The sequence below is a fragment of the Entelurus aequoreus genome, linkage group LG09, assembly GCF_033978785.1.
Source record: "Entelurus aequoreus isolate RoL-2023_Sb linkage group LG09, RoL_Eaeq_v1.1, whole genome shotgun sequence".
Classification (NCBI taxonomy): domain Eukaryota; kingdom Metazoa; phylum Chordata; class Actinopteri; order Syngnathiformes; family Syngnathidae; genus Entelurus; species Entelurus aequoreus.
The window spans coordinates 50,618,676-50,637,826 of NC_084739.1; the positions used below are offsets into that span (position 1 = coordinate 50,618,676).

Sequence of the window (19,151 nt, forward strand, 5' to 3'; positions counted from 1 at the left end):
CTCCTCTGACGTATCAGGACAACATCACCCTGTTTCAACTGTGAGTGCACGGCATTCCTCCTTTCATCCGCATATAGTTTCATTTTCATCTACCTTAGTGCATCAGTTTGCCTGAAGTCATTGTCGTCGGTGGGGTGAGAGATGGAAGGCAGTTTTATTGACATGGGTCGACCAAAGAATAATTCTGCTGGAGACCGGTTGGTGGCGCGATAGTTGCGAAGGAACTTGTACAATTCTTGCTTCCATGGCTTACCTTCAACCATGGCAGTGTGCACAGCCTTGATTAAAGGCCTACTGAAAGCCACTACTACCGACCACGCAGTCTGATAGTTTATATATCAATGATGAAATCTTAACATTGCAACACATGCCAATACGGCCGGGTTAACTTATAAAGTGACATTTTAAAATTCCCGGGAAATATCCGGCTGAAACATTGCGGTATGATGACGTATGCGTGTGACGAAGTCCGAGTAACGGAAGTTATGGTACCCCGTAGAATCCTATACAAAAAGCTCTGTTTTCATTTCATAATTCCACAGTATTCTGGACATCTTTTGCAATTTTTTTAATGAACAATGAAGGCTGCAAAGAAGACAGTTGTAGGTGGGATCAGTGTATTAGCAGCGGACTACAGCAACACAACCAGGAGGACTTTGTTGGAGCGCTAGCCGCGCTAGCCGCCGACTTCACCTTGACTTCCTACGTCTCCGGGCCGCCAAACGCATCGGGTGAAGTCCTTCGTCCTTCTGCCGATCGCTGGAACGCAGGTGAGCACGGGGTGTTGATGAGCAAATGAGGGCTGGCTGGCGTAGGTGGCGAGCTAATGTTTTTAGCATAGCTCTGTGCAGTCCGGTTGCTAAGTTAGCTTCAATGGCGTCGTTAGCACAGCATTGTTAACCTTCGCCAGCCTGGAAAGCATTAACCGTGTATTTACATGTCCACGGTTTAATAGTATTGTTGATTTTCTATCTATACTTCCAGTCAGGGGTTTATTTCTTTTGTTTCTATATGCAGTTAAAGCAAGATGCTATCACGTTAGCTCGCAGCTAAAGCATTTCGCAGATGTATTGTCGTGGAGATAAAAGGCACTGAATGTCATTTCGCGTTCTCGACTCTCATTTTCAAGAGGATATAGTATCCGAGGTGGTTTAAAATACAAATCTGTGATCTACAATAGAAAAAGGAGAGTGTGGAATCCAATGAGCCAGCTTGTACCTAAGTTACGGTCAGAGCGAAAAAAGATACGTCCATCGCTGCCTTTCAAGTCATTCACTGTAACGTTCCTCATCTACGAATCTTTCATCCTCGCTCAAATTAATGGGGTAATCATCACTTTCTCGGTCCGAATATCTCTCGCTCCATTGTAAACAACGGGGAATTGTGAGGAATCCTAGCTCCTGTGACGTCACGCTACTTCCGGTACAGGCAAGGCTTTTTTTTATCAGCGAGCAAAAGTTGCGAACTTTATCGTCGATTTTCTCTACTAAATCCTTTCAGCAAAAATATGGCAATATCGCGAAATGATCAAGTATGACACATAGAATGGATCTGCTATTCCCGTTTGAATAAAAAAAAATCATTTCAGTAGGCCTTTAAAGGTCTGTTGAATCTTTCAACTACTGCATTGGCCTGTGACCAGTAAATGATAATGATAAATGGGTTATACTTGTATAGCGCTTTTCTACCTTCAAGCATACTTGCCAACCTTGAGACCTCCAATATCGGGAGGTGGGGGGGGGGGGCATGGTTAGGGGCGTGGTTAAGAGGAGAGTATATTTACAGCTAGAATTCACCAACTCAAGTATTTCATATATATATATATATATATATATATATATATATATATATATATATATATATATATATATATATATATATATATATATATATATATATATATAAATACTTGACTTTCAGTGAATTCTAGATATATATATATATATATATATATATATATATATATATATATATATATATATGTCTTAATTAGATTATCCAAAAAATAGTGCTCGATACCGTGGTAGAGCGTAATATGTATGTGTGGGGAAAAAAATCACAAGACTATTTCATCTCTACAGGCCTGTTTCATGAGGGGTTTCCTCAATCCTCAGGAGATTTTAATGGAAGCATTCACATACCATGGTTTATATAGGGCACAGAACGGGTGGGTACAGGCAGGCGTGGGGGCGTGGTGATTGACTCATGTGTTACCTAGGAGGTGTTTCCTTCTGTGACGGCATGCTGATACAATTTCGCTGCGTTTGTTGAGGGATGACAACTCTGGACGGTATATGATAAACAGTTTCTCTTTTAAGCATAGGTTGCATCTTTTGTTACCACTGTTGTAAGGTGTGCTGGATGCAAGAATTTGCCATGTTATTGAGTATTCAACAGACAATTGTCAAAGACAATAATGTTGAATACTCAATAACATGGCAAATTCAACAGACAATTGTCAAAGACAATAATGTTGAATACTCAATAACATGGCAAATTCTTGCATCCAGCACACCTTACAACAGTGGTAACAAAAGATGCAACCTATGCTTAAAAGAGAAACTGTTTATCATATACCGTCCAGAGTTGTCATCCCTCAACAAACGCAGCGAAATTGTATCAGCATGCCGTCACAGAAGGAAACACCTCCTAGGTAACACATGAGTCAATCACCACGCCCCCACGCCTGCCTGTACCCACCCGTTCTGTGCCCTATATAAACCATGGTATGTGAATGCTTCCATTAAAATCTCCTGAGGATTGAGGAAACCCCTCATGAAACAGGCCTGTAGAGATGAAATAGTCTTGTGATGTTTTTCCCCACACATACATATATATATATATATATATATATATATATATATATATATATATATATATATATATATATATATATATATATATATTAATATATATATATATATATATATATATATATGTATATATATATATATATATATATATATATATATATATATATATATATATATATATATATATATATATATATATATATATATATATATATATATATATATATATATATATATATATATATATATATATGTGTGACGGTCCACAACTGTATGTGGCAAAATGCAGCTCCACACTGCTGTCGCTTCAACATATCACTAGCACCAGGTGGATTATGAATTTCTTTTATTACAGTGTCCTGCAAAACAGTGCAAATTCTGAGACTGTGAGTCCACTTGGGTCACGGGATTATCAATTGGAAGGCGTCACAGTTCTGAGCACTTCCCGCAGGTAAAGTACATACCACTTCTCGCCAGCAACAGGCGCTGTTGCAACAATTCATTCATAATTTGATCAAGCATAATGAACGTCTGTTTCTACACCGTTACATATATATATATATATATATATATATATATATATATATATATATATATATATATTGATTTTATTATATAAATAAAATAAATACTTAAATGTTAGTGTTCATTTATTTCATCATCATCGGCGGTCACTCGTGTCAAGTATGACTGTCCTCCTTCCTGGTCCTTGTGGGTCTTCAGGTGGGGGTCTTCAGGTGGGCGTAGAGGCCGATTCTGGACCCGATTATTCTGGGGCAATGTGGACAAGGGAATGTAGTGGTGGTGGGTTTGGGTTGGGCCTGCTTGATGGATGCTCTCTCCTTTCTTAGTCTGCACTTGTCTTGTGCAGCATGGCGGAGGCCGTCATTATATTGCGCGGCACCCTCACGGACAAGGTTTCTCCACATCGTTCTGTCTGTTGCCTTGATTTCCCAAGACTTAAGGTCTATGCGACACTTTGTCAGGTTTGCCTTGATGTTATCCTTAAATCTCTTCTTTTGACCTCCCGGGGCCTGTTTCCCTTCAACAAGCTGTGAATAAAGAACTTGTTTTGGGAGGCGAGAGTCAGGCATGCGAACTACATGGCCAGTCCATCTAAGTTGGTTTTGGGCAATCGTGGCAGTGATGGTGGGCAAGCCAGCCTCCTCCAGGACGCTGGTGTTGGTGCGTCGGTCCTCCCAGCTGATCCTGAGGATTTTTCTGAGACATCTATGATGGTAGGTCTCGAGTGCCTTTAAGTGCCTGCTGTAGGTGGTCCAGGCTTCTGACCCATACAGAAGGGTGGGGAGCACGACTGCTTTGTAGACCAGGATTTTGGTCTTTGCTTGGAGGTCACGGTTCTCGAAGACTCGCTTCCTCAGCCTTGAGAAGGCCCCACTGGCACAGCTGAGGCGGTGGTGAATTTCATCGTCAATGACAGCTTTAGATGACAGGAGGCTCCCGAGATATTGGAAGTGGTCCACATTTTCCAGTCGGATTTTGTCAATTGAGAGGTTTGGGGGCAGGACAGGCGCACTAATGTTTGGTGGTGATTGGTGGAGGATTTGGGTTTTCTTTATATTGATGGCAAGACCAAGCTGTTTGTATGCCTTCGCAAAAGCAGACAGAGTGCACTGTAGGTCCTCTTCTGAGAGGGCTACGAGGGCATTATCGTCTGCATACTGCAGCTCCATGATGGATATGGTGGTGGTTTGACCTTTAGCCCTGAAACGGTTGATGTTGAGGAGTTGACCGTCGGTTCTGTACATTATTTTGACTCCCTGGGGCAGATGTATGTTTGTGAGATGGAGGATAGCAGCAACAAAGATGGAAAATAGTGTTGGAGCAATGACACATCCCTGTTTTACACCTGTGTCTACCCTAAAGGGTTCCGTTTCATCTCCACTGCCACTGAGCACTGTGGCTGACATGTTATCATGCAGTAGTCTCAGTACCCGGATGTATTTGTCTGGGCAGCCAATCTTGGACAGAACCAGCCAAAGGGCCTTACGGTTAACCGAGTCGAAGGCTTTGGTGAGGTCTATGAAGGCCATGTATAATGATTGGTTTTGTTCCCGGCATTTTTCTTGCAGTTGTCGTGCGATGAAAATCATGTCTGTGGTGCCTCTGCTTGGGCGAAATCCACTCTGAGACTCAGGAAGCACGCTTTCTGACAGGGGGGTGAGTCTGTTGACCAAAACCCGAGCGAGGGCTTTCCCAATGGTGGACAGGAGAGAGATGCCACGGTAATTCCCACAGTCTGCCTTGTCTCCTTTCTTAAATATGGAGAAAATTAGGGCATCTCTGAGCTGTGCAGGGATTTCCTCTTCTTCCCATATTTTGAGAAGCAGGACATGGATGTGCTTGGTAAGATCGGGTCCGCCTTTCTTCAGGACCTCTGCTGGAATGCCGTCGGGCCCAGCAGCCTTGTTGTTCCTCATCTCCCCAATGGCATCCTGCAGCTCATCCAAGGTAGGTGGTTCTCCCATGCTTTCATCTGTGGGTTGTTGTGGGAGTTGGTCAAGAGCCTCCATCTCAGGTATAGTGTCCCTGTTTAAGAGGTCCTCATAGTGTTCTTTCCACCTGTTTGAAATTGCGTCCTTGTCCTTCAGCAGCAGCAGACCATCCTTTGAGCGAAGGGGGGTTAGGCAGCGGTGGCTGGGACCATACACCACTCTTGTGGCATCGAAGAAGCCTCTCGTGTCTCCAGAGTCAGCAAGCTGCTCGATCTCCAGAGCCTTGTTTGTCCACCACTGGTTCTTCAGTTTCCTAACCTGTGTTTGGACAGCTGCCTTCGCTTTGGCGTGGGCTACTCTTTTCACTTTGCAGTGGATGTCGTTTTGCCAAGTGATGAAAGCTTGCCGCTTGTTGTCAATTAGTTGCTAGATCTCAGTGTCGTTCTCATCAAACCAGTCTTGATGTCTCCGCTTTTTGAGACCAAGGATATTTTTGCAGGATTTCATTATAGCAGTCGAAAGTGTGCTCCAGTGTGTTTCCGTGTCCTCTGGGTACTGTTTGGGCAACGCTGCGCTAAAGGCCTCCTGCAGCTGTTGTTGGTAGGTGGTGTCACTCAACAGCTCGAAGTTAATTATTGGCCGGCACTGTCTTTTCTGCATCCGTCTTTTCCGCATTAAGCGGATGGACATGATGGAGCGAATGAGGCGGTGGTCGGTCCAGCAGTCGTCTGCACTGGTCATTGCTCTGGTGTTTAGGACGTCGCAACGGTCTTTAGAGCGGACAATGACATAGTCAATGAGATGCCACAGTTTGGAGCGAGGGTGCATCCATGATGTTTTGAACTTGGTTTTCTGACGGAAAAGTGTGTTGGTGATGACCAGGTTGTGCTCCGAGCACTTAGTTAGCAGTAGTGTGCCGTTAGAGTTTGTATTTCCGACTCCTTCTCTCCCCAGCGTACCCCTCCATAGGTGGTGGTTTCGTCCCACTCTGGCGTTGAAGTCTCCGAGCAGGATTAACTTGTCCTCCTTGGGGACTTCAGATAGAACTTTGTCCAGGTCAGCATAAAAGGCCTCCTTAACTTCATCCTGTGCATCAAGGGTTGGTGCATAGGCACTAAAGACCGTGGCCATATGACTGCTAGCAAGCATAAGGCGTAAGGTCATTAGGCGCTCGTTGATGCCCACAGGGAGTTCATGGAGGTGGTTGATGAGGCAGTTCTTAATAGCAAAACCCACACCGTGGATTCGTGGCTCATTTGCAGGCTTTCCTTTCCAGAAGAAAGTATATCCGCCTTTTTCTTCCTTCAGCTGCCCTTCGTCGGCCAGTCGGGTCTCGGAGAGTGCTGCGATGTCGATCTGGAACTTCCTTAGCTCTCTGGAGATGATGGCAGTTCGCCTTTCAGGTCGATCGCTGGCTTGGTTGTCCGTGAGGGTTCGCACGTTCCAGGCACCAATGTGTAGTTTTTGTTTTCTTTGTTTCTGACCGCATGGTGGTGATCCCTCTGGATGCGGTATTCCAGACAGGATGTTGCGAGGCAGGCTATTTTTAGGGTACCTTTTCTAACCCCCTCCCCTACTGGGGTGAGCAGAGTGGATCCTGAATAGGGCTGCTCAGTCATGGGTGCAGCTGCCGAGAAGCTCTTCTGCCTCAGTCCATGAGCTTAACGACTGAATCTAACACCCACCGCCTGTGTGCCAGGTTGTGGCTAAGGACTGCCAGACTTCACTGTCCTGCCCCCGTTACCACTTCCCGGTCGCCAAAGGACTTTGGAGTATCCGGGATGTAAAATGGATGGGTTCCCATTCGGGAGGACGCCTGCGCGTGACGTCTTTTAGCGTGGGGAGACTGATGGGCCTGCAGCCACCACACGGTCCTTGGCAGAGAGGGGCCTTGATCCAGTGGCATGGATCCATGACGACTAGAGACCACTCTCTGTTGCAGCCTTCATCCGCCTTCAGTGCCGTTGTGACATGCAGTGTCATCCTCCGCCACTTCCACCGTTGAGGTCTTATATCTATTTAACCCATAGATGGGGCAGTGGTTGGCGGACGCCAGGGCGTGTCCACACACTGGTGGGCCTGCACGCCTCGCCTCTGGGGCCCACTGCTGCTCCGAGATCCCCTACAGTTTAGCCTGTGTCCGCAAAGACGCAGTTTACCGTGTGTGGCCACGAGGAGGCACCCCAGGGGTCTTGGTGGTGGAGAGGCTTTGTACCAGCAGGAGGAGACTTACGCACTCGGCTCCTCTTTTCACCCACCCAGGGGCTAGCTGGCGGCGATAGCTGTAAGCAGAGAGTAGCAAGCAGGGGCAGCATGAACTAACTACAAGCACTTCTGCCACAAATCTAACGCACTGACACATCACACGCACCCTGTGCGCGAGCACTCACACACTCAATTATTTACACACATACACACACACACACAACACTCATCTACTCATTGTTGTACTTGAAAGTACAGTGCTTTGTTAAGGGTTGAATTGTCCATCCTCTTTCTATTCTCTGTCACTATTTTTCTAACCATGCTGAACACCCTCTCTGATGATGTATTGCTGTGTGGCACGCACAAAAGTGCTTTCATCAAATGCACGAGAGTGTGAAATCTTTCATCTCTCCCTAGCATGGCCCAAAACCGGTCAATCCTTGCTTCCTGGGGAAGATCTTCCCTGGCAAGCAATTGGTACTCCAGTACTTGTACCCGGAGGCTGGTCAGGTCCAATCGCAGCTGCGGCAGACTTTTTTTGGGGGGGGGCGTGGCCTCCAGCTTCGGCTGAATCCCGGGAGTTTGTCGGGAGAAAATCTCTGTCGGGAGGTTGTCGGGAGGTTGTCGGGAGAGGCGCTGAATATCGGGATTCTCCCGCTAAAAACGGGAGGGTTGGCAAGTATGCCTTCAAGGTACTCAAAGCGCTTTGACAGTATTTCCACATTCACCCATTCACACACTGATGGCGGGAGCTGCCATGCAAGGCGCTAGCTAACCAGCACCCATCAGGAGCAAGGGTGAAGTGTCTTGCCCAAGGACACAACGGACGTGACTAGGATGGTAGAAGGTGGGGATTGAACCCCAGTAACCAGCAACCCTCCGATTACTGGCACAGCCACTCTACCAACTTCGCCACGCCGTCCCCAGTATGGTGTGATTTTCCTGTGGTGGAAACTGAGGTAGTGAGAAAAGTCACAGAATATATTGCCTGCGAATGCGGGCCGTTGTCAGTCTTGACGACTTCTGGTGTGCCCACCAAGGAAAATATTGTATCCATGACAGGGATTATTGTGTGTGCTGAGGTTGAGGATGTGATCTCGACGAAGGGGAATCTTGAGTATTCGTCCAGCATAACAAACAGGTAATCACCGGAGGGCAGGGGACCGCAAAAGTCCACGGATACATTTTTCCAGGGTCCAGTTGGGAGTTCAGACATTTGTAGTGGCCAAAATGACCGCCTATCAGGTAAGCTATTACATTTAAAAATTCATATTTATTTTTTTACAATTAAACATTATTTTAAATTCATGTAACAATGGTAATGTTTTAATAGTGTGTAAAATATTACAATTAATCTGTTTTTATTATATCAATCAATCAATCAATTTCTTCAATAAATTCATAGAATCAAAGCTAGCAAAATATCACAATTAACAAAATGGCAGTGCACAGGTAAATTGGCCCTTTTCCAAATGATTTTAAAGTTCATTTAAATCCATGTAACAATAATTAAATAATTATAAATATTTCATTAATATTTATAAATACTTAATACTAACAAAAACTACAATATAACTGTTATTATATTTCTTCAATCGATTCATAAATAAAACAAGTTAGTAAAATATCACTATTAGTATTAAAATTAATATAAAAAGTCTGACGTGCCGTTTTTGTGACGATAGAAAAAATGGTAATAAAATACACAATAAATGTTACTATTTAAATGATTTTACTCAATATAAATCTTATTTTCTCTACGTATAAAGTACATCTGCACTACATTGATAAGGGTAAAGAATAAGTGTCATATGTAACTCCACTTTAACTTGATTATTTTGTGTTAAACATCATTGAAGATCTATTAAGTATAAATATTCTACATTACAAAAATGAAATACAGAATGAATGCAAATTAAATGTGTACAGTAGGAAAATATTACACTGAATCTGTGTATTAAGATTAATAATCCTCAATACCACTCTGTAATGCGTTAATGCCACTGGATATATACACACACACACAAAATACTTAGAACGAATCAGAGGTGGGTAGTAACACACTAAGTAACTGTTTGGATAAACTGTACTTGTCAAAGTAGTATAATGCTACATACTTTTGACTTTTACCTGAGTATTTTTGTTAAGAAGAAACGCTGAGTTTAATTTCCATTGAATGATTAGTATCGTAAGTATTAATAATCTATTGTTTCTGCTTGCAAGGACATAATCATTCATTCAGCGAGCACTGTCACATGACTCTGTTTCACCGATGCAACGTACGCACTAGTGACATTTGGAACCATTTTCACCAATCAATGCATACTACATTTGCAGATGAAGAAGAACAAGCTGGGGGTGGGAGGGACATACACTGTTTACCCCAACTAGCACATGTACAAGTATATAAGTAAAAATAAAAGTAAAATATGAATAAAAACTTGTTTAATAAGTGTCAGAATGTTCTCAAAGAAGACACTTTATTTACGTGAAATGACACTAGCACATTTTGGCTGGTGGAAAGATCCGTTGAACAGACATTTCTAAACAGACATATATTGACACTAAAACTTTTTTACTGTACACACAATGAAATTAATACAGCATTAAGAATGTGTATGTTTCGTCAGTGGGTAGACAAAAATAATAAATAGTAGATCTCATGACTTCAAGACAGCATTGATCTTATTCAATTAAATCATCCACAACATATTTTTTCATACTTTCCTTAGCGATGTAAAAATTAAATTTAGACAACGTCATTAACATGTAAACCTATCCATTCATCTATTTTCTACCGCTTGTCCCTCTCAGGGTCGCGGGGGTGCTGGAGACTACATCGATCGTGGTATGGACAACAACTGTAAGTTAAAGCTGGGTGTTTTGCTGCTTCAGGTGTTCTGTTGAAATGAACTGTCAGTTGCTATTCCTGTTTAAACGATGATGAAAACAAATATGTAGGCTACCATTAGTTGTGTCAATGGAAACTTCACCACACTGTATTTGTCTACATGCTTTGCTTTCTGTCTGTTAATATACAATGTGAACCTCCTCACGCTGCAAGTGTCTACACACCAGTGACGTGCAGTCAGGGGAGGCAGGTGAGGCGGGGCCTCACGTGCCATCATGGAAAGAAAAAAAATGTATAAAGAAAAAATATTTATTAAATTGTTTTATGTATCCAGTGATTATACTATAAAGTTATTTTCCATTTACCTTCACCAGTTTTAGATTATTTTTATTCAAAATCGCTGAATTTTCACATTTGCCGTTCAAATACTGAGAAGAGACTTGCTGTGAGTCACCAGCCAGTTGAGGCACGTTACTGAGTTGGGCCTCACCATGGATTGCGCAATGACTCAGCTAACTGCTGGCCTGCTGTGCGGTGAGACCGTATTGCTATATGAACTATATTATACATTTCCATAGTTTAGTTAGCTGAGGTATATAATATACAGTGTACTTTGTCGACAACTGTATGTGTGTAACGTATTTCTTGTGCTGAGCAATCATAAAACTGCTGCGAAGATGCACAGGCTGAGGCTCGCAGTAATCCCGCCTCCTTGTGCCGGATAATGCACCCCCGCCGTAGAATGCGCCCCCTGACGGGAGTGTTATATCGACTAAAGCCCACACTTAAACTTTCCACGTGCAAGATTGAATCTATTTAAAAAAGTTATTTAATAAGAAGCCAAAAAGTGCAAAAACAATAATGTTCGTGTTGGAGGAGTTGAGAATGACTGCTGGGCCACAAAATTAGGTACACCTGCAGACTGCAGCACGGATTTCATATTTCAGTCATTCACAACTCCTCCAACACGAACATTATTGTTTTTGCACTTTTTGGCTTCTTATTAAATAACTTTTTTAAATAGATTCAATCTTGCATGTGGAAAGTTTAAGTGTGGGCTTTAGTTGATACAACACTCCCATCAGGGGGTGCATTCTACGGCAGGGGTGCATTATCCGGCACAACAGCGGCGCATGGACTTCATTTATAAGTAAAGGTAAGACCATAATAACGTTTTTTTAATTAAATGTGCTTTTTTGTGTGCTACAGTTTGTATGTGTAAAGTTAAAGTTAAGTTAAAGTACCAATGATTGTCACACACACACACTAGGTGTAATGAAATTTCTCCTCTGCATTTGACCCATCCCCTTTTTCACCCCCTGGGAGGTGAGGGGAGCAGTGGGCAGCAGCGGCGCCACGCCCGGGAATAATTTTGGTGATTTAACCCCCAATTCCAACCCTTGATGCTGAGTGCCAAGCAGGGAAGAATGCTGGTATGAGCTTTTAAACACAGCCCGTTAACTGCTGCCAATCAAATGGTGAATAAGATCATCTTTAGGGTTCATATGTTTGTAAATCTGACTGTGATGAAGTCAGTGCCTCACCAGCCATGAACCTCACCGCACATCACTGCTACACACGTACAAACAGTCGATCGGACATCAAAACATGTCAAGACACTTTCTCAAACCAATCACACACTTTTCCGGCTTCAGAATAAAAGCGCTACGCTAAACATCCGGTTTAACTACATTTAGGGTTTCTCCTTAATGTAAATAGATGCTAGATTTGTTGCCAGTCCTTTTTAATAAAGACAAGAGTGACTAAAGGGATTAGAAAAACCTCTCTAAAAAAAGAAGAAAAAATCAACAAAGTACATTGTAAATCGCTTTTTCGGGGCGTTCTCGCCAGTTCCAGGTCCTAAGTGGCTGTCAAAGTGCCCCATCTTGTCGGATTATATCACCAGCCACCTTCTGTCCAGGTGAGATGCATGATTTATGATCTGCATTAAACTTACAGGGAGCAGAGACGTGAGAAAGCTGCAGACCTCTCAATGATTTAAACATCGGCACACAGGAAGGGATCGCGGTGCCACTATAAATAGTTTGTCTGTGTTAGGTATTATAATAACAATATCACTAATACTTAATATTCAAACCACGAAATTGAGTGTTGTTGGCACTTTTTGATTGGTTAATTATCCAATTTTATGGGTGAAATAGTGGAGCTCCCATTGGCTCCGCTGTAAGCTGACTTTTATTTACGTTTATTTAATATTTAGAATGCATAAAAAAAATAATCCATCTGTCATCATGTCTTTCATAATGATTGTGAACGATAAACAAAATTCCAAAAAAAGTGCAGTTCCCCTTATGTATGGGGGGGCTCAAATGTAAACAATCATAACAATAAGTACAATAGCTAAATAAAGCATATAATAAACTAAGTTGCACTTCAACATTGAACATGTAGGCTGAGGTAGAGTTGTACATGACTTAACTGACAATTAAGTTAGGACCTTGTTAAACAAAAGTGCAAAGTAACAAAATACACACTACAGTTTAAACAGATGTATCAGGTCATATGCAAAACAAAATTTAGTTTGGCAGATTCCGAGTGAGGAACCAACAAGTCATGACAACATGACAGCACTTTTGAAAAATGCTAGTTTTATAACAGTATTAAATGGCAGCATGTCTTTGTCGATGCATGTCTGTGAACGCACAGTATTTTGCACTTTTTTGTTTACACTGACCCTTCACCTGGCTTCTTCACCAAACGCAATGTGAGTTTGGACTGTCGAGCGGTTGTATTTAATGTAGGCGTTGTTGCAGTCGTGCACATTCGGCAAACTGACTTCTCTGTCTTTATCGGCTCATCTTGTTCTAAAGGTTTGAACTGAAATGTTCCCACACTGGTGCGGTGGCATTTGGTTTTGTGTTCATTTTGTCCATGTTAGCTGCTACATGCTAACTGGTTGCACTGTGTAATGCTAGATGGCCAGTGGCCCGCGTCACTGCACAGGTAGTAAAATACACTTAATGAGGACAAGATAACTTTCCCCCTTCAGTTCATGCCGCTATGGTACAATCACGCGTAGCCGCTAAAAGCGATGAAAAGCTCTTGAAACATGCACACGGCGATTTAACAACGACACTGGAAAACCTATAGACCAGGGGTGCTCAATACGTCGATCGAGATCTACCAGTCGATCGCAAAGGTAGTATTGGTAGATCGCATTACATTAAAAAAAAATTAAATACAAATAAAAATGTGCATTACATTAAAAAAAAACGTCTTTTGATTGATAAACAGGGCATCCAGTCAGATGACATCTGCGTTTTTCTGACACTTAGGTCACTGCGCATGCGCAAACAACGGCGCTCAGTGCAGCAAAACTAACAAGCTTGTCAGCGAGTTACCGCCGATTTTCAGCCCTCGCTTTTTTCTCTTAAGGGTATAATAATGAGTGGTGGAGCTGGACCAAGTAAGAAGACAAAAACGTATCACTTTCATACGGAATGGGTGGAGGACTTTTTTTTCATGATGACATTTTTGAAGTGCGTTTGCCTCATCTGCCAGTCTGCCATCGCAATACCAAAGAAGGGAAATGTGGAGCGGCATTTTCGGACTATTCATGGAAAATACGACCCCGACTTCCCGCTGAAAAGCGAGCTGAGAAAGAGAAAGGTGAAGGAACTGAAATCCCAGTTGTCATTTTTCACACAACAAATTTCAAAAGCGAAAGTCGCCACCGAAGCATCGTTCCGGGTGAGTCACATCATCGTTAATAACAAGAAGTCCTTCCAAGACTCATGCGGTTATGCATGTACATCAACATACATTGTAGATATAAAGAATCCTCAATATATTTAGAAATAAATATGTTTTGCATTTTTGTAGTAGGTACATCATTTTGAATTGATCATTTTATAAGTAGCTCGCATGCTGAAAAAGTGTGAGCACCCCTGATTCTTGTATTATCATTAAACACCTTTAATTTATTAACAATATTAACTATATGTGTTAAACATGCTTGCATTATCATTAAACACCTTTAACTTGTTAACAAAAACATATATTTCATAAATAAGTAAATATAAATTATATATATGAATGAGGTAGATCCCCACGACTTGATCAATTGAAAAGTAGCTCGCCTGCAGAAAAAGTGTGAGCACCACTGCTATAGACTAACTTTCATTTATTGTTTGTTAATTTACTTATCGAATATTGGCCCAGGCCTAAATGCAAATATTATTATTATTATCGCACGCGATGTGATTTATCAACACATCACCGTTTTGCGAGCAGTATTTTGTGTTTTATTTAGTAATTGTGCAAACTGACAGTTCCACACACGGCTGTGAGATCAGAGCTCGCTGCACAGACAGATGAGAATCCTCCGACATACGTGTGTATGTCAACATTTTTGGATGGTCAGAAATAAAACATATCAGCCTTATTGTCTATTCAGCAATATACTTGTATAGCTGCTAGAGGACTTAAGGGGCTGATTAAAACAAATTCTGATGCGTTTTTGGTGTTCTTTAGTATTTTTTGAATGGCGTTTATTTTGTTCACATACAATATATATCATTGGAATATTTTTTGTATAAAAAACCTTCTTGAAATATGCCTTTTTGCGTATTGAACGGAGTAAGTGCAGCCTCTCTCCCATGCACCTTCAGTGGTAAAAAAAGAAAATAAAATGGTCTCAATGTAGATGCACTGCACGACTGCTTCTAAAATGCCCTTAAAAAGTGGTAAATGTCTTGCATGTTTAAAAAAAAAAGCAAAACGTCACAGGTTAGGGGCATGATAACATGGATGGATCTCCGAGGTGATGTCACATATAGTGCACAAAAAATTATCATTTAAATAAAGCAGTCTGCAGCACTTTACAATTGTACACAGTCTAAATAAATCACACGCAACACCACTAACAGTACACGCTATTTTATAGATTGCTCATGGTGTTTAGTGCATGGTATTTAGATCTTAGTAAACAGGCCCATATTGTAGCTAAAAACCACATTCTATGAAGAAGGCAATGTTATTACTGTATTAGCACAAAGAAATGTGCTGTAGCGCGATGGAGCAGTGTGTACACATGATGCCCCTTTCACATTTCTGACTGCCCCCTCATATATGCCTGCCTAGAACCCGCCTGGTTTTAGTCCAAGGGAACCATTAAAAATAGCTACTAAATAAATCAGAAGTTACTCACACGTAGGGGTGTATACCGAGGACCGGTATTTTTTGGCACAGGTTCACATTCAGTTGAGCTGCCACTGCTACACATTAACATCAGCTGTGAATAATGACAAATAAGGAAGTAACACCACACAAATGTTTGTAACACAACAATATTTCCTCCTCAAAAGTACCTCAATGTGCTCGGATGTACTGAAATGAAACAACTGGGGACGGCGTGGCGAAGTTGGTAGAGTGGCTGGGCCAGCAATTGGAGTGTTGATGGTTACTGGGGTTCAATTCCCACCTTCTACCTTCCTAGTCACGTCCGTTGTGTCCTTGGGCAAGACACTTCACCCTTTGCCTCTGATGGCTGCTGGTTAGCGCCTTGCATGGCAGCTCCCGCCATCAGTGTGTGAATGTGTGTGGGAATGGGTAAATGTGGAAATACTGTCAAAGCACTTTGAGTACCTTGAAGGTAGAAAAGCGCTATACAAGTATAACCCATTTATCATTTATCATTTAACTGGAAAAATGTGATGAATGACATTGTATTGTATATATGTTCGAAATAAACCTGAAACTAAACTGAAAGTCACACACGCTTTGTCAGTTTGAAGTGAAGGCACTTTACTCACGACCGCGTTTTATCAACCGTCCTCCTAGCAATCCAATAATCCACAGGCCAATATTAATCCACTCAAAAAAGTGAAACATGTAGGTAATATAATAATCCATTAAGTTGCTTTGAAGCATCCGCTGTGACTCTCAGGTTTCTAGCTCACTCCATTGCGCTGCATTTGCGTGTCATTAAAACACCCATCCATCCATCCATTTCCTACCACTTATTCCCTTTTGCTTAAATGTGTTTCAGTTCGTTCTGTCTCTTGATTACAAACGATCGAGCATTACACTTGATCACTGAATCATTTTATTTATATAATACACACTACACACACATACATCAGTACGTTAACACTTAATATGTCCGTCACTCAAAAACGTCTGTGTGCAACATAAACACAAATAACAATTTCTATTGTTACAAAATGCACACCCACATAACTTGCACATTTATTGTATTGATGTATCTAATATAGTTGATTTATAATGTAAAAAGTATGTGCTCTGCACATGCATGCTATATATAAATCTTATTTCCAGCTGAGTGTCATTGTGATTGTAAATAAATGGATCTGTGTGGTCTTCCCAAGAAGATGACATAACGACATTTCACCTTGCACTGCACACAAAGCTGACTTTTGTAAGACTTATAAAAAAAATGTGTGTTATGGTTATGGTTTAATTTGTGCCAATATAAATGCTAATTCAAATGCAGTTTTTCACATCTTTATTTCCACAAATTACATATAGTACCGATAACAGTATCGATAAATACTGGTATCTATAAGGAATATCGATAAGGGTATCACACCGAAAAAATCTTAACTCTATACATCCCTACTCACAAGTGATTCAGTACTTGAGTAGTTTTTTCACGTAATACTCAGGCTCCTTCAGCTTTGTTCCCACACTGTGCGATTCAGGAACTCCTTCATTTTGCACTCCATCCAGCTGTATAATCACTCGCCATACAGCAATAGATGATATCTGTCTATTACCTGACCGCTTCTATGTTAGCTACCTCTCTTTGTTTATGATGTATATTTTCTGCTGGCTCAATTTTTGTTTCTTCTGACCACATAACTTTCCTCCAGAAGGTCTTATCTTTGTCCATGTGATGTCAGATGAAAAAAAAATTGAGCTGTTTGGCCACAATACCCAGCAATATGTTTGGAGGAGAAAAGGTGAGGCCTTTAATCCCAGGAACACCATCCCTACAGTCAAGTATGGTGGTGGTAGTATTATGCTCTGAGCCTGTTTTGCTGCCAATAGAACTGGTGCTTTAAATGGGACAATGAAAAAGCAGGATTACCTCCAAATTATTCAGGACAACCTAAAATCATCAGCCCGGAGGTTGGGTCTTGGGTGCAGTTGGGTGTTCCAACAAGACAATGACCCCCAAATACACATCAAACGTGGTAAAAGAATGGCTAAATCAGGCTAGAATTAAGGTTTTAGAATGGCCTTCCCAAAGTCCTGACTTAAACGTGTGGACAATGCTGAAGAAACAAGTCAATTTCAGAAAACCAACACATTTAGCTGAACTGCACCAATTTTGATAAGAGGAGTGGTCAAAAATTCAACCAGAAGCTTGCCAGAAGCTTGTGGATGGCTACCAAAAGCGCCTTATTGCAGTGAAACTTGCCAAGGGACATGTAACCAAATATTAACATTGCTGTACGTATACTTTTGACCCAGCAGATTTGGTCACATTTTTAGTAGACCCATTATAAATTCATAAAAGAACCAAACTTCATGAATGTTTTTTTGTGACCAACAAGTATGTGCTCCAATCACTCTATCACAAAAAAATAAGAGTTGTAGAAATTATTGGAAACTCAAGACAGCCATGACATTATGTTCTTTACAAGTGTATGTAAACGTTTGATCGCGACTGAATATTATATACTGTATATATAATATGTAAATATTACATATATGTTATATTATATATTGCTACTATGGTACATTTTTAGTCTACTTTATACCTTTTGTTTTGACCCTCTTTTTGTGCCCATGTGTGCATTATCCTTTCCAGCCTTTGTTACTGAGCTACTGTGTGGAACAATTTCCCTTGTGGATCAATAAAGTTTGTCAAAGTCTAAGTCTAATTTATAAAAATATGAACAGATTTGTAAAAAATTGTAAAATCAGAACTATCAGCTGAAAATGAAGCTTTGCTGCTTGGCCCATAGCTTGTTATTTTAATTAAATACAAAAAAACTGCAGCAAAAATGTCATAAATGTCAAAAGAAAAGAACAAATGTTGTTACGAATAATAGTAATAAAATTACACAAATGTGATAGTGTTTTTTCTTACATCTAAGGTTTTTACCCTTTTTTCTGAATGAAAAACTGCTGTTTGTGTCCTGGCTTAAACAACTTCTGGTTTAATATGTGAAATGAGCTTCAAATGAAATAGAATGTGAATATCAGTACATGTAAATACTTTTAATCACTTAAAATTTTAGTGTGCTTTAGAATGATTTATACCCCTACCCACTCTGCTTTGGTTCAACATGGTTGCAATAAGGAGTGAATAACAGGATTAGTAAAGTATTATCTGATGTGTTTAGCAGGAGATTAGAAAATTGGTAGTAAAATGTGGCATCTAAAGGCATCAGGGATTAATCATTCAGCTAACATATTCTGCTTACCGCTGTTAGTTTCCCAGCTGGTGGAATCAAAATCTCCTCTGCCATTTAAGAAATGTGTCATGAAGTCCAAAAGGCTGAAGAGCAGAGATGTTTCTGTCCGAATTTCAAGATGGCATGGCTCAACAAGTCACACTACAACAAGTGCAAAGATTGTGTCCATGCAGGCAACCCTGCACTCGGCCAAAGCACAGCGTCCCATTTACAAGTTTGTCATCACATGACGGGAGGCAACGTGATGGAGCGAGAGGAAGGCCTGCTGGAAGCAATTATGTCTAAGTCAATTTTAAGCAGGCAAGAATGAAGAAGAGGAGCTGGAAAAAAGCCAAGCAGGGCTGAAGAAATTCTCCCAGAAATGGAAGAGAAAGAAAAAGGTCTCACTGATGACAAATGTGCTGCAATGTCTGAAGTA

The 19,151-nt window shown here is 41.2% G+C and overlaps 1 protein-coding gene across 1 annotated transcript in view; it reads right to left on the bottom strand.

Moving 5' to 3' along the window:
* slc2a15a (solute carrier family 2 member 15a) overlaps positions 1-18,889 on the bottom strand; it is a 154,600-nt gene extending 135,711 nt beyond the window's left edge. Inside the window, exon 1 of the mRNA XM_062058896.1 lies at positions 18,743-18,889. Within this exon, the coding sequence (XP_061914880.1) occupies positions 18,743-18,787 (45 nt within the window). The 5' untranslated portion in view covers positions 18,788-18,889. The remainder of the gene's footprint in view (positions 1-18,742) is intronic.
* Positions 18,890-19,151: the final 262 nt, after the last annotated feature.